At 42.7% G+C, this 20,182-nt stretch overlaps 1 protein-coding gene across 5 annotated transcripts in view; it reads left to right on the forward strand.

Moving 5' to 3' along the window:
* Positions 1 to 19,946, forward strand: part of NRK (Nik related kinase) — a 130,828-nt gene extending 110,882 nt beyond the window's left edge. For all 5 annotated transcript variants that reach the window (XM_059732859.1, XM_059732856.1, XM_059732857.1 and 2 more), the window contains 3 exons: positions 3,275 to 3,434; positions 15,972 to 16,111; positions 16,876 to 19,946. In XM_059732859.1, coding sequence (XP_059588842.1) covers positions 3,275 to 3,434; positions 15,972 to 16,111; positions 16,876 to 16,959 — 384 coding nt within the window. In that variant the 3' untranslated portion in view covers positions 16,960 to 19,946. The remainder of the gene's footprint in view (positions 1 to 3,274; positions 3,435 to 15,971; positions 16,112 to 16,875) is intronic.
* Positions 19,947 to 20,182: the final 236 nt, after the last annotated feature.

Raw genomic sequence — 20,182 nt, forward strand, 5'->3', positions numbered from 1 at the left:
TGATCTATTTCCTATGCCTGATCCCTGTTTTTCCTGAGGCTTTCTGTAGTTTATGACTTTGCTAAAGAACATCTAAGCCACGCATTGGGAATGGAGTACCTAGAGCTGCTATGTGAATTAGGTATTTTTTTAGCCTCTTCATAAGTTTTTTAGTGTTGATGCCAAGCTGATTAAATTATAATTACATTAACTTGAAAATTGGCCCTGATCAGAAAGGATGTCATAGCAGTTTGTAGAAGCCAGTTTGATCTTTGGATGAATACCACCTTTGTATTGTGATGCTGTAACAAGTTAGAGCACCCATAATGTTAGCAGGAGGAGCTATGTGTAGTCGGTTTCCAAGTATGGGTAAAGTTTACTTCAGCCTTAAGCCTCAATTCGTACGTCTCTTAGCAGATATAGGTATAGCTGCCCCCATGAGTAGAGCCAATGTCTCATTTTTAAGTGATTCCAGATCAGAGCTTCACTTTTAAAATGGGGTTTGCCCCTCTGATGCTGCACCTGAAATGGAAGCCCCAGTTAAATAAACTTACTGGTTTCCATAGTGCCCAGAGCAACCTCTAAAAACTTAGATAATCCAACAGGGAAATAATTCCTCCAAAAGAGCGAGAGGCCTGATGCTATGTAGTCCAGTGCTATTATTCTGTTTGTAACCTTCTTCTAGCCTGCTGCTGCCTACTTGTATGGAAATGGCCTCAACCAGAAACAGTGCATTCAGAAACGCATAGAAATATGGGCAGGTAGCAGCCAAATGTTCCAGTCCTGCTATGGTACCTCTACGCTACCCACGCAGCCTCACTGAGGTCAGGGGGATGTCGTAGGTACTCGGTTTGGATTACATTGCAGGATCAAAGCCCAGCTACAATATGAACGAAGCAAATCCTGTGAGCTTTGGAGAAATCCAGATCTAGATATGAGCCTCTGCAGCATGTGCCCCAAACTAGTTTTATTTGTAAGCATCCTACAGCCTCATTTTCTGGCCAAATGAACTCTTACCACTATGGTATCCTACTCTGGGCAGTCCTACTTAAGATCATCCCTACTCCGCACATCTCACCCAGCAAACAAGCCACCCATCCAACTTTGTCAAAAATAGTGTTTCCAGTCACCAGGTACTTTTCTTGATACTTAATCAGTATATGGAATTCCTTGCTACATTGTGGGGGGACTTGATTCAGATATTAGAAGTAGTTTATTTAATCTAACAGCTAATAGCTGTATTAGTTAAGGCACCATTCAAAGTTCACACCAGTTCATTAATCTGCCCAGGATTGTCTGCACGCAGGGATCTTTATTTTAGCTAAGCCTGGCAAATAATTCAGTGTCAAAGAGATCATTAACGTAATTACCACCCAAGATAAAAGGCAAGGGAAAGGGCGAGTCATTTTAATGGATTTAGTTTTGCCACAGACTCCTGATATAACTGTGTACATCTCAAAAGATTTCCCAGGTGAATGCCCTGAATTTGGGGCACCCTTCCGAGAACTGCAACTCCATTGGTGTGTCTGCTCCACCGTAACAGAGCATTTACTAAAAATAAATTTTCCCCTAAGAATCGTGGATCTGAAATAAATGTGCTGCTACAGTGGGCTGTATCTGTCTGGGTAATTTGTTATTTTAGGGAACATCTGATAGACTAGATAATTATCTCCAAAAGGCTTCAACAGGCTGAATTGAGATACACTCGCTACCTGCTCTTTTCTCCCCTTCTCCACCTCTCTCTCTCTCTCTCCCCCCATCTCGTCTCTGCTGCAATTGCTCATGCAAATACCAAGGCAACGCATTAAAATTGCTTTCCGGCTCTGGATACCTGTTTTAGTGTTACGGATAGTGGTTGCAGAGACACGGACTCAAGTGGTTGGCCTGAGTGTATTCAGCTTGGCAAGTACAGCTTCTATACTTCTTGACTGTTCCTCGTACCCTGGCTGCATGCATAAATGTTGGGAAAGACAGATCTGTGTGTTTGCTGACTTGTGAAAGTGACAGTCAAGTTCCACTTGTCTCGTCCTGTGAAAGTGCTGATATCAGGGGTACTGCAATGTTTAAGTCGATAAAGGAGAAAGGTCTGGTTTCTGATAGTGCTTTAGAAAAGGAATTAGAAATGCTTATTGTCTGGGGTCTTTTTTTTTTGTTGCCTTGTCTTCAAAATACTTTCCGTATAATCCCAACTTGATAGCTGTATACTTATTATAAAGCCCTTTTCACTTGGGAAGTGAGTTGGTTTTTGTGAGCATTTCTGGAGCACTCCCAGCTGCCTGTATACCTTGTGTGAGGTGCATCTTCCTGGTGCGCGTGCACTGAATAGGATTTAAGCAGGCACTTAATGGTTTTAACGAATCTTGTATGTAAAGAAAGGAGAGAGTGTGCAGAAATACTTGCATTCAGAAAGCTCAGGTGGCTCTTTCAAACTACCGTAAATATTGTTACATGAAAAGGTTTTAATGAGTTGTCGTTTCAGCTGATGAGTTCTGCTAAGGTAATCTCGGAGAAAATGCAAGTACTGGGTTCCTAAAACAAGGAGGTTGAATGTGTTATTTCCCCAGCTACATTCGGTCACCGGGTCACTATTTCCCTTTCCTCCTCACCCCACCTGTCTCTCACCCATTGCCTCTCACCCCTCTGACCCTCACTGTCACACATTTGCACTTTCACTGACCTGCATCCTTGCACACTGGCTGCTATCCCATCTAGGAGAGCACAAAACAACTGCAGACACTCCCTCTGCCTGATGAAGGGTGTTCACACTCAACAGTTTATTTACAAAGAAGAATTTTTTCCAACTATTTTAGTTGGTTTAATAAAAGAGATCAGATTTACCCAAAGAACTTGTCTGCCTATATCCTTAGACCAACAAAGCTACAGCCAACTCCCCTTATCCCCCTGCTCTTACCTACAATCAATTTTGAATTCAAGTACTGCTTACGTGCCTTCTGCTGCTTCATATAATACCAGCCTTTCTTGGACAAGCCAATTAATCTCATTGTGTCTCACATGTTCCTTGGCCTCTTTAAACCAAGGCAGACTTGTAAATATAAAGTGAAATATTGAACATTGACTTCTTTACAAACCTACTATAATATCTAAAAGGGCAGGGAAGCCTACTCTGAAAGTTATCTAGCAAACTATATAGCCTTTCTTAACATGGGGATTTCTTTTACTTTCTCTGAGTTGCGAGCCAGTTGTTTTTATTGCTCTGCCAAGCCACTTAGATGGATGCAGTCACTAAAATTTCAGTCCATTTCCTGATATAAATCTTTGTACAATTTGATTCCAGATCCAGGGAATTATTCGCCCACATGCCATTATCATCCTCCCCAATACTAACGGAACAGAACTTTTACTCGCCTATGAAGATGAAGGAGTCTACATTGATATATATGGGCACTTCACAAAAGAAACTGTTTTACAGTGGGGGGAGATGCCAGCCTCTGTAGGTATGTATAAAAAAATAGCACTTAGTTCAATGTAAGATTCAGCTCTATGAAGCCTTGAGTTCTCTATTAGCTTTTTATCCATCTGAAAGCGTTTGTATGGCACATTAAGCAATTTCTGGGCAAAACAGATGGCTAAGGCACAGAAAGATTTATGTGCATTTCTGTAGATGCATATGACAAGCCTATGATTTTATATAAAGCTCTCTGCATTTGGACCTGAGTTTGGGTCTGAGTTATATTCATTTCATAGTGTTTATTCTATAAAGGTTTTACTGCACAGGCAGAGATTGCTTAGAAGAATGCAGCCTTCCAACAGGTTTTTATTTTTTCTTGTACTGGTATTCATTTAAGTGAGTTACAAAGGGGAAAAAAGTGCTGGTTCTAGAGTCCACCGCTTAAAAAAAAAAAAGTCATACTACGTAGAACATACGATAATTCAATATATCAGCGAACATAACGTCTTGTTATTGGTCCTTTAACTATGTCATCCCCCATTCAGAATACGGCAGATCAGAGAGAGCACTCTCAACGGGCTCTCACCAATCCCCATTTCCATCTGGTCTTCTAAAGGCTGCAAATCAAGGTTCCTTTTTAGTCAGACATTTTCTTTCATTGAGTTTCCAATTGTTATTGATGGGGCTAAGAACAAAGAAAAGCTGCACGTGGTAGTTTTTTGTATCTGTAAACTTCACCTAGCGTTTTTTGGCTTTCCATGGCCCTGCCTTTATAAAGGGCGGGGGAGCTGCATGCAAACCATAGTAAAACCAACCCTGGCAACAGTTCATTGCAGGCTATAAGGACAGATTTGAGCATCGTGATCCTGATTCTCTGCACATTTCCAGTTGGGTAAATCTGGAGTGATTCCATTGAAGTCAGTACAGTTATGCCAGTTCAAAACCAGGGTAAGGAAAAGGCTCATCTTTTCCAGCTGCTGTTGAGAGCATGGAGCATATCTCTGTCTTGAACTCTGATCTCTGTGGCACCTAATTTGTTGCCTCCACAGCTCTGAACAGCAAAATCAATATATTTCTGTTATGGAACTATGTTCCTTTTCTATATACTAAACCATATTTTCTTTCTCCTCTTAACTTTCCAACCCAAATCCAGAGCTGCAGAGTATATTTAAAACACATAAAGTACATTCGTCTCTACACTGTCTTAATCTTTAATGGCCGCGAATATACGAAGTTTCACATCTCACAGTCTAATGTAAGGAGCACTGTGTGAAATAATCAACTATGAAAGAACCATTATCCAGGAAGGTTAAAAAAAGAAAAGTTTTAACAGTGAGTGTTACATCTAATTGGCAACTGAATTGAAAAATGAGTTGGGAGGGGAGAACAGTCTGCAGAAAACATTGTGGCATGGGAAATACCATCCAGAATAGGCACAGTAAGCTCTTAGGAAGGGCATAGTATTAAGATTGCTTTATTAAACTGTGACAATTTATTCAAAGTGACGTTGGTGTATATCTGATCTCCTTAAATATTTAAGCTCTAGTTTGCCTTCCTACACAGGCATAATTGATTTATACTCATCTTTTTTCCCTTTGGGAAGGAGCAGAAATTTCAGACTGGCTTTGTTTACCTTCTGTGCTGCCCAGAATTGCCCCTGATCTCATGTTTAATGATCTTTAAACACAGATCAAGTTGCAACTATCATAAAATGTTCTGATTGCCTAATTTTATATGTTATGTGCTAACAATGGGCTTGGTACTTGATAACTAGCTAAGACACAGCACTTCTTCTAAAGTTCAGATAAGTTTACATAGGAAGCTCTGGAGACATGTACGGTATGGAAATGATTTGTAAGGAGCAAGGGGCTTTGTGGCCTTTCACTTTAGAAATAAAGATGTTGCGGAATGGTTAGCATAAATAACTACTCAGATATTGTGTTCTGAAACCACAGGATTTGTAGATTTGAGCACCAGCCAGGGACAGAAATTACACATACACTAGGTAAGTGATCAGAAACTAGTTCAAATCTGTAACACAACAGGGCTAGGGACAGACATTAAAAAGCCTGAGCCTGGGTTGATTCAGTCTTTGCAAGTTAGTTTAACCTGGGTAGGCTGAACCAGTTTGTAACTATACAGACATCCCCTCTGGACTGAAGAAATGCAGGCACATGCCTGCAGTGGCTCAGGCTAGAAGCCAGGGGGTGCTAGAGCAGCCCTCCCTCCCTTACACAGTGCTGAGTTGAGGGGGCGGGAGGCGTGACAGACAGGACAAAGTGTCTGCTTAGGGCTTGTTGGAGCTAATCAACAAGCCCTAAGCGGACACTTTGTCCTGTCTGCCTTACACAGCCACCTCTCAGCATTAGCTAGCATACCATGTGCTGGCTACGGTCTGTGCTGTGGGAGAGAGGAAGGCGGGGGGCAATGCAGGAGGAAACCAGGTTGATGCCACTGTGCCTGCAGTCTTTGCCAGAGCTGCAGCCAGGGAGCAGAGGGGCGAAGCCAGCCCAACTCTGGAGCAGAGAGCCCCGCCCAGGGCTGCAAAGCATCAGGGATGCTGGGGGACTCTGATTTAAGTTGCTGGGGGTCTGGGACAGACATTGCATAAACCAGTTTGATCCAAATCAGTAAAGTCTCATACTACATTCAGCCAGGTTTATCTCAAACCAGTTTCGGCCATTTCAAACTGGTTTATATGCACTGAACATCTGTTCTGTTACAGGTTTAAACCAGTTTCTGATCACTTAAACCGGTTTATGTGTAATGTCTGTTCCTAGCCCAGAAGTGCAGCACACATAAACTGCTCTCAAAATGGCCACCTGGTTTAAGATAGACCTGGATGGATGTAGTATCAGACTTCACTGATTTAGGTTAAATTCGTGTATTGAATGTCTGGTCCCAGATCCCCTCCAGATTCAAGTTAATGCACAGTCCCCCAGCATCTCAGGATGCTTTGCACCTCCCCTGTAAACCCCCACCCCCTCGCAGGGTGGACAGGCTAGCCTTGGCCCAAGCTGTCTGCTCCAGCCGAGCAGAGAGGCATGCTCTAGCACCTCCCTCCCCGACTTCTGGCTTGGGCCACTACAGGCATATTGCCTGCATTCCTGCATTTCCAGAACCAAAAGTGAATGTCTGCTCACTTGCTGATCAGTTCAATCTACACAGCTTAGACTAACCTGTGAAGATTGAATCGATTCAGCCTCAGGCTTTTTGACTGTTTGTACTTATCCCCAGTAGTTCAGACTGTTATTCCCAGAAAATCCAGAGTTCGGGGGAAAAGTTTTAAAAGCACAAGGCCAATGAAAGTGATTGGTTGCTTACCTGCCCTTTGTGTCTTCTCAAACCCCACCTCCTTGGTTATTTGAATTAGCAGACTAAAACTGATCCTAACTTTGCTCCCAACTCAAATCAAATCCTCAGCATCAGATCACTCTGCTAGCTATTTTCTTTTAAACATGGGCTTCCCGTTCGAGTCCCATTATTTTCTTGCCCCTCTTGAATTCTTGCGTCTGGACAAAAAGGCACTAAAATGTTAGGAGAAACTTGGCCCATTGGATTTATTGTTCAAGCAAACCTCAGGAGACCTTGCAAGTTTCCCTTGAAATGTCCAGGCTTAAACACGTTCCGACATGTTCTGTGTGATTCTCACCTGAACTGCATATTGAAGTTTTCCTTTTATTAATTTTACACTTCATTTTCCAAAGGGGAAGAGGTTTTGTGTTATGCGAGGCTTCCAGCTAGCCATCATTTGCTTGATCCTTCATGTATTTTCTCATTTCTTTACAAATGATTTCACATGATAAACTCAGTCTAGATTGTTAAGCGATTGAGAAAGGTGGCAAACTCTTACGGTATTACTGACAGATCTAGGGCAGGGAAACTAAAGATAGCAGCCACTAGTTATCTTCAAAGTCAAACCTCTTTGACCAAACCACTAATTAGAAATTGGAACATAGACGCTCAGATCCAGTTGGAAATTAAAATAATAGAGCTACGCTTTCTTTATGTGATCTTGAAGATATTTCAAGTATATAATGCTAAAAACAGAGTTGTAATGTTTTCTTTATGTAAAAAAAAAGGTTTAAGAAACACCAAGCTGATAGGATTTGGGAACTTTTTGCCCTCTTGGATTTGTCGAGATTTATTTAAAGCATGAATTGTTGGTGGGGATTGAGATATAAGTAGTTATTCTTCACCACATGCCTTTAGGAAACAGAAATGATGTTGATGCTGAGAAATGAATTGCACTAGCGAAAAGCAGGCGATAATGATGTGTTGACACACTTTGTCAATCTGTGGAATAATTGCAGTCCGGTTCAGGCAAAGGAACCAGCTGGCTGTCTTTGAATATTTTTTACTGTCTGCGGGCAGCTTGGAGCTCTTTTTGCAGCTGTCCCTAGAGTTTCAGTGCGTTAGTTAGGTCAGGGCTGTCCGACCCTGAAGGGGCCAGGGGCAGCAGGCCCCTCAAGCCGCACTAGAGGGGACGATGGGCTGGAAAGAAGGTCAAGAGTTTTGAGTCCTATTGTGTCCAAGATTTTTTTATGGCTTTATTTCTTTCCCCTCCTCTTAACCTCCACACCACATTTTTAGTTGACACTTGTCGTTTCCGTGAATATGGGCTGAGTGAGCCCAATGTTGGTGCTACTTTGCAGAAGGAACATTGAGCCAGGAGCTCCTTTCTCCCTGTTAGACAGTGTCTATCAGTTCCATACTATATAGGGACCTGAATATGAGCTAACTACACCTGTATATATTAGATAGTAGGTCCAGTGATGTCAGTGGAGAGACACCAGTAGAAAACAGTGTAACAGGAACTACAGTTCACAGTTCTATAGTTGTTCTTTCCTAGATTGTATATACAACAGGCGTAATCCTTGACAGAATGGTCTCCATATTAACACTGTGTGTGTGTGTGTGTGTGTGTGTGTGTGCGTGCGTGCGTGCGTGTGCGCGCGCATGTGCACATGCTCATGTGCGCACACACTTATACCAAAGTAAGTGTGCCTTAATCTGAATCGTCTTAATCTATACTGAAAATGGATTAGGTGAAACCCGAAAAGGTACTTTTATTCTGGAGTAGTTAATTGGCAACTGCTGTTCTCCTTTAAATTTACACCCTACTCTAATTCAGATAGTCTTCCCTGTGTAAACCAACCCTTATATATCAGTAGCACATCAGTAAATAAGGTGGAGGACGTTTAAGAGTTTATATGAGTTTATGGGTAGCCATAATAAACTCAGGGAAAAGCTTCTACTGCTGCAGAGATGTGTTTTATGCCACAAAGATTTTGATTGAAATTTCTCTGCATCAGTTGACAAGTTAAGGTCTCAGGTATATTGACCTGCCAGCAAAACAAAATGGCTGGATTTAAATATGGGGCCTGATATGTGTCCTTATAGTTTACTTCTATTATACAACACTGCAGAGAAATCTGGTCTCATCTAAAGACGATGATAGTGCTGTGCCCAGTCACCAAAGGATTTTTATCTTGCCTGACCATAGGTTATAACACAGTAGAATTAAGATGTTCTTGAGAGCTTCAAGGTCACTGTCAAATTGAAATCTGCCAAAAGCTTGACTATAGCTGACTGATATACAGACATGGGATATTGGACAACACTAGTGCAGGTTACTTGTGGTGTGAAGGAGAAGAATGAGGACTGTCAGTGGATTATATTCTTATTCTTGGACCAACATGGGAAATATTTATATTAGCTGGGTAGCTATAACATGGGTTTCTTTGGTTTTTTACTGCTATTTGTATGGGCTGGTCTCGTGGTCCTAGCATCATACTGTTCTGGTGTGTATTATAGCTGTGGAGCAGGGATTCTCAACCAAAGCGTCCTGGTCGTGTTTGCAGAGATGCACCCCCGATCAGATTCCCCAGGTGTGCCTCTCTGCAAACAGGGAAACCCCAGAATCCAACTCGGGGGACACCTTTGCAAGTGGGAGACCCTGGGAAGAACCCTAGAAGTGGGGCTGGAAGAGACCTGCAGAGGTCATCTAGTCCAACCCGCTGCCTCAGGTGGGATCATCCCTGTCCAAGCCATCCCACACACATCCATAATCTAACCTCTTTGTAAAACTACCCTCAACCCTGACACAAATAGCACCTTAACCTGCTACAGGGAAAGCTGGGGGGCCACAGCAGCTGATGTCCTGTTTCTATAAGAAGTTGTTATTATACACTCAAGAGGTCCAAGGAAGAGGGCCATGCCCCTCATTAAAAAGGAAGGTGTTTGCAGTCAGTGATGATCTGACCATGGAATAAAATTTGTTCCTGACCCCAAATATGGCGCTTGGTCTGACCCTGAGTGGAGGAGCAAGACCCTCTAGCCAGGAACCTCTGGCTTTACGTCCTAGTGGGAGCACTGGCACAGATCAATCAAAATTCCCAGTCTTGGTTGCAGCCTACACCCAATGCCTCTGAGGAGGCCTAAGGACGCTCTGAGCTTCTGGGGTGTCAGGGGTCTGATCCCACACACCCTGGACATGGAAGTTTCCAGAAAGAGCAGGACTGGGCCCCTGAAGCGCGATCAGGAGCACCTGCCAGGGTGGCTGGAAAGCATGCTCCCCCCTTCAAGGAGACAGCCATGCAATGCAAAGCAAATCCAAACCACCCGTGACTTACGGTGCTGTGTGCCACCTTAGATTGACTTCCCTTGCGTGCTTGATATGGTCTTTACTTACACATGTTTCTGAAGTATTATTGCATTCTCTAGCTTCGTAAGTCAATGTATAACAAAAGCCCAAATCTTTAAACGAGACATAAATGAGCATATCATGTTTTAAGGAAACCACTCTATTCACCCCCAACAAATTGGGAAAGGGGCAGGCTGTCCAGTAAAGCTAAACAGCAGTCAGACACAGACTTCTCAGATGATTTCACAGCGCCAGTGTTTTCACTAATGAAATAACAGTTCATAGATGAGGAAGAAGAGCCTTTTCTGAATATTGGCTATCTAGAGCATAAATAATAGGTTTTCACGCAGGAAGCCTACACACACACAGACTCCAGGGCTGTCAGAAGGGCTTTCCTTAAAACTGCACTAATTTGAAATCTCATTGGACTTTATGAGCTCCATGCAGAGGCAGTTTTTAGGCAGTATCACTGTAAACTCTGATCGCTTTGCATAAAGGCACTTTCTCTTGGTATAGGTTGTGTATCCAAAAGGAGAGGATGTAAGGGAATACATGGAAAACAATAGTTAGAGAAGGCTGTCCTGCTGTCATTTAGCAACAGCACAAGAGATGCAGATCTGTAAAAATATGCAGTGCCTAATTTTCACTGAAGTCAGTGGGACTGAGTTAGGAAGTACCTTTGAGAATCTAGTTCACGGTGTCTTTCCTCCCAACGCTGTTTGCGGTGGTTTCAGTTGTTTAATTTATGTCCAAAGGCTGTCCTCAGATGCATTGTATTTGAAGACAGAATTTGGCATGCAGGGAGTTGCTGGGGGATAAGTGGATGTTATAAATTAATGTCAAATTCTATCATTTTCAGCACTTTAAATATGTCTTCTGCCCCATTAGGCAATTATCAGCCATCCTAAATGGAAAGTCCTAGAATTATCACTGCCTTAGAAAATAAGGAAAGTCCAGAGAGGAGCTATGCAAACACAGTGAAAATGAGAATTGAGTTAGTTCGCTACAGAGTTAACTTGGGGTGAGCATGCATGCTTGTTAGTTTATGTATGTATATACAGAATACCAGATCCAGCGCCCTCAAGCCCTAGCACCTTATGTGAGTGAATAAGAATCAGGTCAGGAGAGAAGACTATCCATTAGCAATTCTCTTGACAGTACAAACCGTGAGAGGAGGGCCTCGAGGGGTTTGTACATGTCACCCAGATCCATGTGGGATTGTATTTCTGATCTTTAAAAGATGAACTACAAGAGCAGATCCTGGTGCCTCTGATCGACTGGTCATCTAGAACTAACCTTTCTAAGGGTCAAGTAGTGAGCGCCTCCTAAGAGGTTGCTATGTCAGCATTACAGGAAAGCCTGTTGCACAGTGAGGGAGAGCCATACAGGTAACATCTGTATTTCATATCAGATTAATGGAGAGATAATTTCTGGTAACTAATGCTATGTAAGGACTGAATATCCTCCCTGCAAAGCCTAAGCATGGAGGGGAACTCTCCTGTGTTTGCATTTCCTCTGCACTTTGTTGAACGGCCACTCCCCTGTGCCTCAGCTCCCTTCTTCTTATGTCTCTGGCTTGGCCATGTCCTCTTCTGCAAGGATTCATGGGGTGAGGGAATGAGCAGACTGTGTTTGGCAAAGCAAAGAGGGTACAAATTGTCCCTCTCTACTTTTGGGGAATTTCGTTTATAAAGATAATACAGGCTGCAGCTAATTATGTTTCTACAAACTCCACCTGAGGAGCAGAGGTGGGAACCAGAGCCCACACCGGGGCATCAGTCTCCTCTGAATCTGACAGCTTTTGAATGGGCAGTGTGGTGGGAGCACATTTTCCGTGGTGGGAGCACCCTGGTAGGTGATAAGATGGGACAAAAAGATCCCTGCAGAGATTTCCTTCCTGCTAACCAACTCCCAAAGACTTTCCAGGGCTGGGGAGAGTATTAATCCTAGCCAAACTACTGCAGCGAGTATTGTTCCATCTCATTATCTCCGCAGTTTCTTTCCAGTCCTGACCTCCATAATTAATATAAAAATGCATGAAAGGGAAAGGAAGTCCCACAACACGCGAACATTTGAGCAGCTTGTGGGTTGTGAAGGTCACTCTTTCAATTGTGGAAATTAATTCTAGCATAGTAGAGCACACCATTAGGTACTGATTTTTATCTAAGAACCATGTTAATTGCCTGACGCTTTTTTTCTTGATAAGTTAATAGAGAATCCTGTTATCTAAAAAGCCCAGGGTCTATTGTTGTATGCATAATAGAGCTGGCTTTCAGTCCATATTAACCCACCTCCATTGCTCCTTAACTCGTCTGATGGTGTCGGGAAGTGACGTGCCATTAAAATCAATGGAATATCAAGCCTGTTTGGCCCTTTCAGGCATGTCTGTATGGGAAATAATTGCAAAGTAGACCAATGTGTGAACTACCATGCATTAACTCCCCATGTGGGCACTTAGTACATGCTAAAGGCATGCCTTTGCCACTATGGAAGCATGTCCTAGCTGGCACATCCAGGCACAACAGTGCAGACATGCCCTAGAGCAAGGGTTAGCAATTGTTTGGGCATGTGGACCGCATAGAGGGTTTGGGGGAGCTGTTGCGGGCTGCGACAGCAAGCCCATCCCTCCCCACCCCAGTTCACCAAACCTCCCTATGTGGGATGGGACCATGGAGAACAGGGAGCTGGCCTGGATGCGGGCAGGTGGCAGCTTCAGCAGAGGCAACTCAGCTGAGGCCACCACCTGTGCCACCCATGGGCCACCCTTCTACCCTGAGGAGGGGCTGGAGCTGCTGCCTGGCTTCAGCGGCAGTGGCCCAGGTGTGGAGGAGGTGGCATCAGCTGGGCAGAAGCTGGTTCTGAGCATGGGAGAAAACGGGGACACAGCAGTGGATGCAGCTGCCTCCTCCTCACTGCCGCTGGGCCCTTCTTGCTGCCACTGCCCAGAGCCCGCCACCGGGGCTGCCCTGCAGCTCCTCCCTGTCACCACTGCCTTGCCAGGCCTGGGTGCCCGGGGCTGCCCAGAGGTGCTGCTGGTGGTGGAGGTGGTGGGGAGAAGCTGCAGGGCAAGCTTCAGACAGAAGCAGCAAGAAAGGCCCGGCAGTGGCAAGGGGGAGGCAGCCATACCTACTGCCAGGTCCCACATTTTTCCCACACCCAGCAGCAGCTTCTGCCTGGCCACCACTGCTGCTTATTGTGGGCAGCTGTAGGGTGAGTGCTGCAGGGACCAGGACCCCCTGCACGGGACAGACTGGGGCTGGGGCAGTGCGCTTAGCCTGGGGCTTGGGTCCTGCCAGGCAGAACTAAAGGACATGCTGCAGGCCAGACAAAGTCCCTCTGTGGGCTGAATCTGCCATATTTTTCCCACCCCTGCTCTCGAATGCCTTTGTAGTTTGTTCCATTTATTGGACAGTAATGGTGGGAACACAGGGAGTTTGTGTGGACTAGCTAGTATAGTGCAAATCCACACCTCAGCTTATATTACAGTAGCCTCCCTATGTAAAGCAGCCCTTCAATGAAGGGGATGAAAGTTTGTCACAAAAAATATCGAATGCAGGGTAGTATTTACCATCCTGGCCCTAGTGCAGTAGCCAGGGCCCCTGACAGACATTCAGTTAAAGGTGCAATGGGATGTGATCCACGATCCCAACAATTGCGCCTACTGTCCTGACATATGATTGGGATCTGATCCCCAATCCCACAACTATGCTCTATTGCTGATGCCAAGGAGAGCCCGAAATTTGAGCCTTGAAGGGCTGTTGTGCACCCCTGTGGCTGGGCTCACCAGTCAGGGTCTGTTTGCTCCCAGCTGCGGGAGCGCATATGAGCCCTTTGAGACTCTCAGGGCACTTCCAGGCCTGGGAATGCCACACATTTCATGGTGTGGCCCGATGGGAACCAGCCACAAAGTTATTGCACAAAATATGCATAATAATGTTGTGGCTTTTCCCCTGTTCTATCGCACCATACATTGCATGAATGTGTAGCTGCTACTTCAGACACAATTAAATGATTAATCACACCTTAAGTGTAACATCTGCCAGGAGCCCAAGGAGAAGCAGGGATGATGGGAAACTTTGTACCCTCAAGCTCCCTGCCTGCCGGAAATTCATAGCCAGTTTAAGCTACCCCTGCTATTTTGATGCTACACAGACCGTATCCCACTGCAAGCCAAGTCAGGCATTTTCTTTGTGTTACGAACTGCTAAGTTTTCCAGGGAATCTCAGTCAAGGATATGATCAAATGTATGAGACAAAATGGACTATCCAAATCTCTCCCGAGTCTGTATGCCACAAGGTACTGTCAGTTCCAGAACCACTTACTGCTCTCAATTAACTACGATAGATAGATGTAAACTGGGACTCATTGACTTTAATGAAGTTAAAACAGTGCGCACCAGCTGAAGAGCTGCCCTTGGATGTATTTTTGACATCCTGCCATATCATTTCCCTACCCTGATTCTGAGAAATGCTGCTCTCAGCTTCCCATTTACCTTTTATTTCCAGCATTGGGAGATAAAACTAAGGGTGAAATCTTGGTCATACTCCTCTGGCAGTAGGAGTCTTGCCAGAGATATCAGTGAAATGAGAAGGGGCTCGAATCATCAAGCCCGTTGCTGATGACACTTACCTTTATTTATTTGCTTACCATACACCTTTCCCCTAAATATTGGCTATTGAAAGTGGGGGTGCATGTCCTAAATAAGGAAGCTGATCTGAACAATTTGGTTAAAAAGGAATTATTTTCTCCTTCACTCTGCCTTCCCAAAGGAGGTGGATGTCTTTTGGGGGCGGCGGAGAGTGGGGTGTATGCGAGTTGCAAAAATACAGCATTTATTTTCCATATGTTACCTAATCACCACAGCATACGTTATTATAGTAATCTAAATGCTATGTTACATGAGCAAGGTTGCTACAGTTAAAATCACCTGGCACTAGCATTATTGCCATGTATTGCTAGTATATGATGTTCACTAATTTACTGTAATTATGGAAATCAAAAAAACTACTTAGAAATGAAACAAATGCAGAGAGTTTAGGTACAACTCTGTTGTTAAGACCTTTTTTTAAACGGCAGTAATTAAAGTGAATGGCAGGTATGTCCAATTCTAGTTTCATTTCCACCAGTGTAAAGTCAGAGACACTCCAATGGGGTAAGTATAATTACCTCAGATAAATATTGCTGTAAGGGAAGTCAGAATCTAGTGCAGAGTGATGTTTTCTAGACTTCTTGCTTGCATTTTTAATATCCATAGCACACATTAGGATGCAGATCCGTTTAATGAAAAGAGAGGCTCTAGTCTCTTGGGTAAGCTAAAGAAGTTAAAAAATATATAATCAGAGTGCAGAGTGAAGAGTTCATTTCTTACCTTGTTAAACCACAAAACTGCTCTTTCACAGAGAGTTAAGAATAAGAGATGGTGAAATGGTAAAAGAAATGGATAAAATAAGAGCACAGTGCACACTGAAGCACCGATCAAAAAGGCAATATTGTAGGAAGAAGGTAAAACGGATGCAAACAGTGCTGATGCCCCAGACAGTGCAAAGCACCACAGAGTAACTGTATAGGTTGGTCGTCCCGCTGTGTTTTGGGGGGAAGCTTCGATAGATTTGACAAACCTTCCTGAGTGGATCACATTTGTAAAGTCTGTTTATTAAGGATTTGCCCCTAAGGCCAGGAGCTAACCTTTTACCATCTATTTTCTATGCAGTATTTCAGTACAGGTTTTGTTGGAGTGGATGTGATTTCCTTTTTTGAAGATACAATCTAATTGGACTCCACTGTATAGTTAAAAGCTGAATACTGGGTGTGTCTAGATTTGCAATCTTTAATATGCTTACAGGGGGTAAATGGACCTGCCGTTTTACTAACAGCAGACAAATATTTGAATCCCCTTTGTTTTACTAATCTGTAAAATGTGGCTTTATTTCATTTTAGCTTATCTTCAGTCTAACCAGGCCATGGGCTGGGGAGAGAAAGCTATTGAACTGCGCTCTGTGGAAACAGGAAATCTGGAAGGCGTATTTATGCACAAGAAAGCACAGAAGCTAAAATTTCTGTGTGAAAGAAATGACAAGGTACAGATATGGTTAATAGTTGAATAAGAAAAACAAGATTCACCTATTTATTTATTTTCTTTAACATGTTATTGATGGTGGATTTTTCTTACTTTGGCATAACTGCTCAATCAAAAGCAACCATAGGTGCTGATCCCACAAACTGCCTTTTATAGACAGAATCCCACATCTGAAGCCAGACAGGTCGTAGCCCTGTATTTTACCTGCTTTCTACTGCAAGTGAAAAGTCAGCGTTAACCAGCTTTGAAGCTCTCGTCTGAGAATAGTTACCGCACTCTGATAATGCCTAGTTTGAAAATTGCCTCTTAAATGCAAGCACAAGAAGGTGTAATTTAGAGCAACCTTTTGAGGAAAGTACCAAACAGTGATATTAGAGGTGTTGCAGGTATTTCCTCATTTGAGTGCGACTAAATTAGTCCGGATACACGGTAACTATCTCTACAGGTGCACTGTTGCTTGTTTGTTTCATTGATGTATTCAGAATATTGTATCCAGAAACTATTTAGTAAATTGTTTGATAATGTGCTCTGATATCCTTTCTAGTAGAAAATGTATACACCACAACATATTACCAGGATATACCCTTGTAAGCACTTACAATTAATTTTGCTTAAAAAAAAAATGAACCTCAAAGAATTATAATTGAATAGGTTTTTATCTAGAATAGTATTCTGATCTGTCTTTGTCCTGAAGCTGTCAAATATGTTTAAAAATCTTCTCATAAATGTAAACTGACAGTGGTCTATCCCTTTTTCCTTTTCAAGGTGTTCTTTGCGTCTGTACAATCAGGAGGCTGCAGTCAAATTTACTTTATGACACTTGGTCAAAACATACTATTCAACTGGTAAATCATCTCAGAACGAAGGATGCTTTGAAGTTCCCAGCAGATAGAAGCAGCGTCAAAAGTTTGGAGGTTATGCACACATATTTGCACTTTTTACTTACAAGAATCTCGTTGTTATTAACTTTCAACATTCATATTCCTTCAGTCAGGAAGAAATTCCATTTTCCTGTCAAATTATTGCAAAAGTGTTTCTTTCCATCTACGAAAAACATGGTGCAAACCAAGACTGAATTCACAATGTAGCAAATAGCAACTGTAATGAAAAATGTAGTGAATATAACAGGCTCCTGCACTCTGACAAGTGTACATGTTTTGCACAGATATTGTAATTTTATTATTTTGAACTGAAATCTTTCTCTTTGGACGCAATATCTGCAGTATCAAATATCTGTATTGAGTTGTGAGTTAGAATCTACTTGATTTTGAATTGTTTCTAGCTTGCTTGACTTTCTTTTAACCAAATTATTACTGTCCAAGTCTCACTAGTGAGCTAGCAACACACAAAGGGGCTTAGCGCACACTTGGGCATTCAGGGATAGATGCATGCCCTGGGTGTGGATGTGCTTTGCTGCAGAGCTTTGTAGAATCAGCTACTGGATACATAGGCATCAGCCCAGGAGCAGATTTTACAAAATGCATAGGGCTGACTCTGTTAATCTCTCAAGACAGGATGCCTTAGTCCTTAGACACAGTTACTGTAGAATGTATTTGTAAAGAGAATTTAAATAGCAGTTTATCAGAACCAATAAACACAGGGCATCATGGACATTTATAGACGTGCTCCAGGAGTTGGGAGGGGGGAGTGTGCTCTGATTAGATCAGCTTCAAGAACCTCTCTAATTAAAGCACCCAGAGCATCACATGTATCAGGGACCCCGTACTGAAAAATGGCAGCGGGGACGTTTTAACTAAATCTCATTGAACAAGCTTTAGTTAAAGGGCCCCTGCTGCCATTTTTCAGTGCGGGGATACTGATACACATCATGCTGGAGTCTACTGGAGTACAGTTATTGCCACGCTCCAGCAGACTCAATTAATCAAATCTTCTCCAACGTGCAGTAATTACAGCATGTCGGAGCAGCCTCGCTGCACGTGTATAGGTGCCTATTAGGCCTCTGACTGTTACTTATACAAGCAGATTCATTCCATGTGAGATGATGTCAACAGCGCTATTCATGGATGCCAGGGTGCCCAGTCAGGGACCCTTTCTTTACATGATTCTCATACCCGCTTGTTCAATATCAGAACCTGCATTTCCTAGTTTGTAAATATAAGTCTTTCCAAAGTGGATGCCATGGTTAACGAATGTATTCTTAATATAGTTATAAATTTATCCAAAGAGCCAATTTATTATAAATAGAAAAGATAAATAATTTCAGGCACTCTTTCTATACTAATTCCTTCTAAATAAAGCCACATCTACTGATGGCATTGATTTGAGTGCTTCTGTTATAAAGCTATTCTCAGGGGCTAATATCTTGGCCATCAAGTATATAGACATACTAATGCGGAACCTTAAGGTTTAAATGCACAATCATTAGTTAGCTAATGTTCATGCAGTGCTTTCAAAATGTAAAGCGTTATATAAGTGCAAAATATTATATATGATAAACTGGACATGCACCTCAGTCCAGAAGTGATCCAGTGTAGAGCATACTGTAGGTAAAAGGAAAAAAATAAATAAGATAGTTAACAGCAGTATTTAAAAATAATTATTTTTTCATTTGAAATCTGTAATACTGAAAGGTGCCTAGAAAATGGTTCTGGAATAGCTAGTCTTCTACCTCTATGATGATGATTCAGAATTGGGTAGGTAGGTAACAATGAAGAGTGAAGCTTGTTACCAACCGGTGGCAGTTTTGCAACCAATGTGAATTGAGGTTGCAGTCACAGTCTAGTTAGACCAGGGTTCATGTTGCAGAACCATCTCCAGAACTGGCAGCAGAGAAGCCAAAGACGGGTTGAGTGTGGAGGCTAATCAGTATTCTTGTCCCTCATAGTGGTCTTCCAGGGACCAGGGGCTGGACAGTGTTAGGGAAGCCATCCCTGCTGCTGTCCATATGCTTCAGCTAGAGGATTGTGGTTTCCAAAGCTGTCAACCCAGCACACGTCATGATTATTAGTTTTGCCTCTGACCATATAGTGAGTGTTATACACATTAAATATGCTTATGTCAAAAAGTTTGAATGACCAAATTGTCCAAACCAAAGGCCAGGCTCAGAATGTGCATGCAGCTGCATGCCCAAATGGCTGCTTGAACACCCAAATTGAAGTTCTCCTCAGCGTTGGGTTGCCCATGGGTGGACTGCTGTGCCAAGCCAGAACCACGTTAAAAGCAGTGGGGCTCAGCTTATGTGCAGTGATCTTCCTATCCACTAGCAGTTGCAGAATTGGAACTATTGTAATTACATGGGGTAAGTAGGCATCTAGTTTTTCATAAGTCCTGATTTCTGGGCTACTGATCCTTGGGCTTTCTGTGCTCTGTTTTCACCAAACAAAAGCTGCAAGTTTAAAAATATAAGTAAAGGTAATAGCTGACCAGCAGTAAATCAGAAAATAAAATGTACTTCTTTTTTTAAAAAAAAGAAAGCTAAAATACTGTGAAGAAAGGATATCTTTCATTATATGCCCAGTAGGTGTGCAAAGCTTACTATCAAAATGCTCTTGCTATAGCACAAATCAGTGATCCAGGTTGTCCTATATACTTTTTAAAGTGTGCTGTACCATACCAGCCTCTGTATTACATTTCTGAATGTCTTGGTGCCAATAGTTACAAGGCAGGTTCTCCTGACACTAGCAACTAATTCAGAAGAGTTTAGCACAAAGCAGTGGGAGCTTGGAACAGCCCCTGCCAAGAGATTGAAGAAGCAAATGTGATTAAACTGTTCTTTTTTATATTATTATACCAGAAAAATGTGACAGTGAGTTGACATACTGTAAAACTGTTTAGATCCATACCAAGAATAAAAGCTGAGCTTGTGTGAGAGAGAACATAGTATTATATTACTATTTAATCTTCCATTCTGTCCCCACTCTACTAGTGCAGATTTTTCTGTATGTGATAAAAGATTGAGTCAGATTTTCAGATGTCTTAGACAAATGCAACTTTGTGGAAGTGAGTGGTATTTCACTTATGAAAATACGAACCTGCCCCAAAGAGGTTAACATTTCTTAAAGGATTTAAGGGAGGAATTCCAAGTAATAATGGGAGTTGGGTGCTGCATGGA

This window comes from Alligator mississippiensis, chromosome 8 (assembly GCF_030867095.1).
Source record: "Alligator mississippiensis isolate rAllMis1 chromosome 8, rAllMis1, whole genome shotgun sequence".
NCBI classification, from domain to species: domain Eukaryota; kingdom Metazoa; phylum Chordata; order Crocodylia; family Alligatoridae; genus Alligator; species Alligator mississippiensis.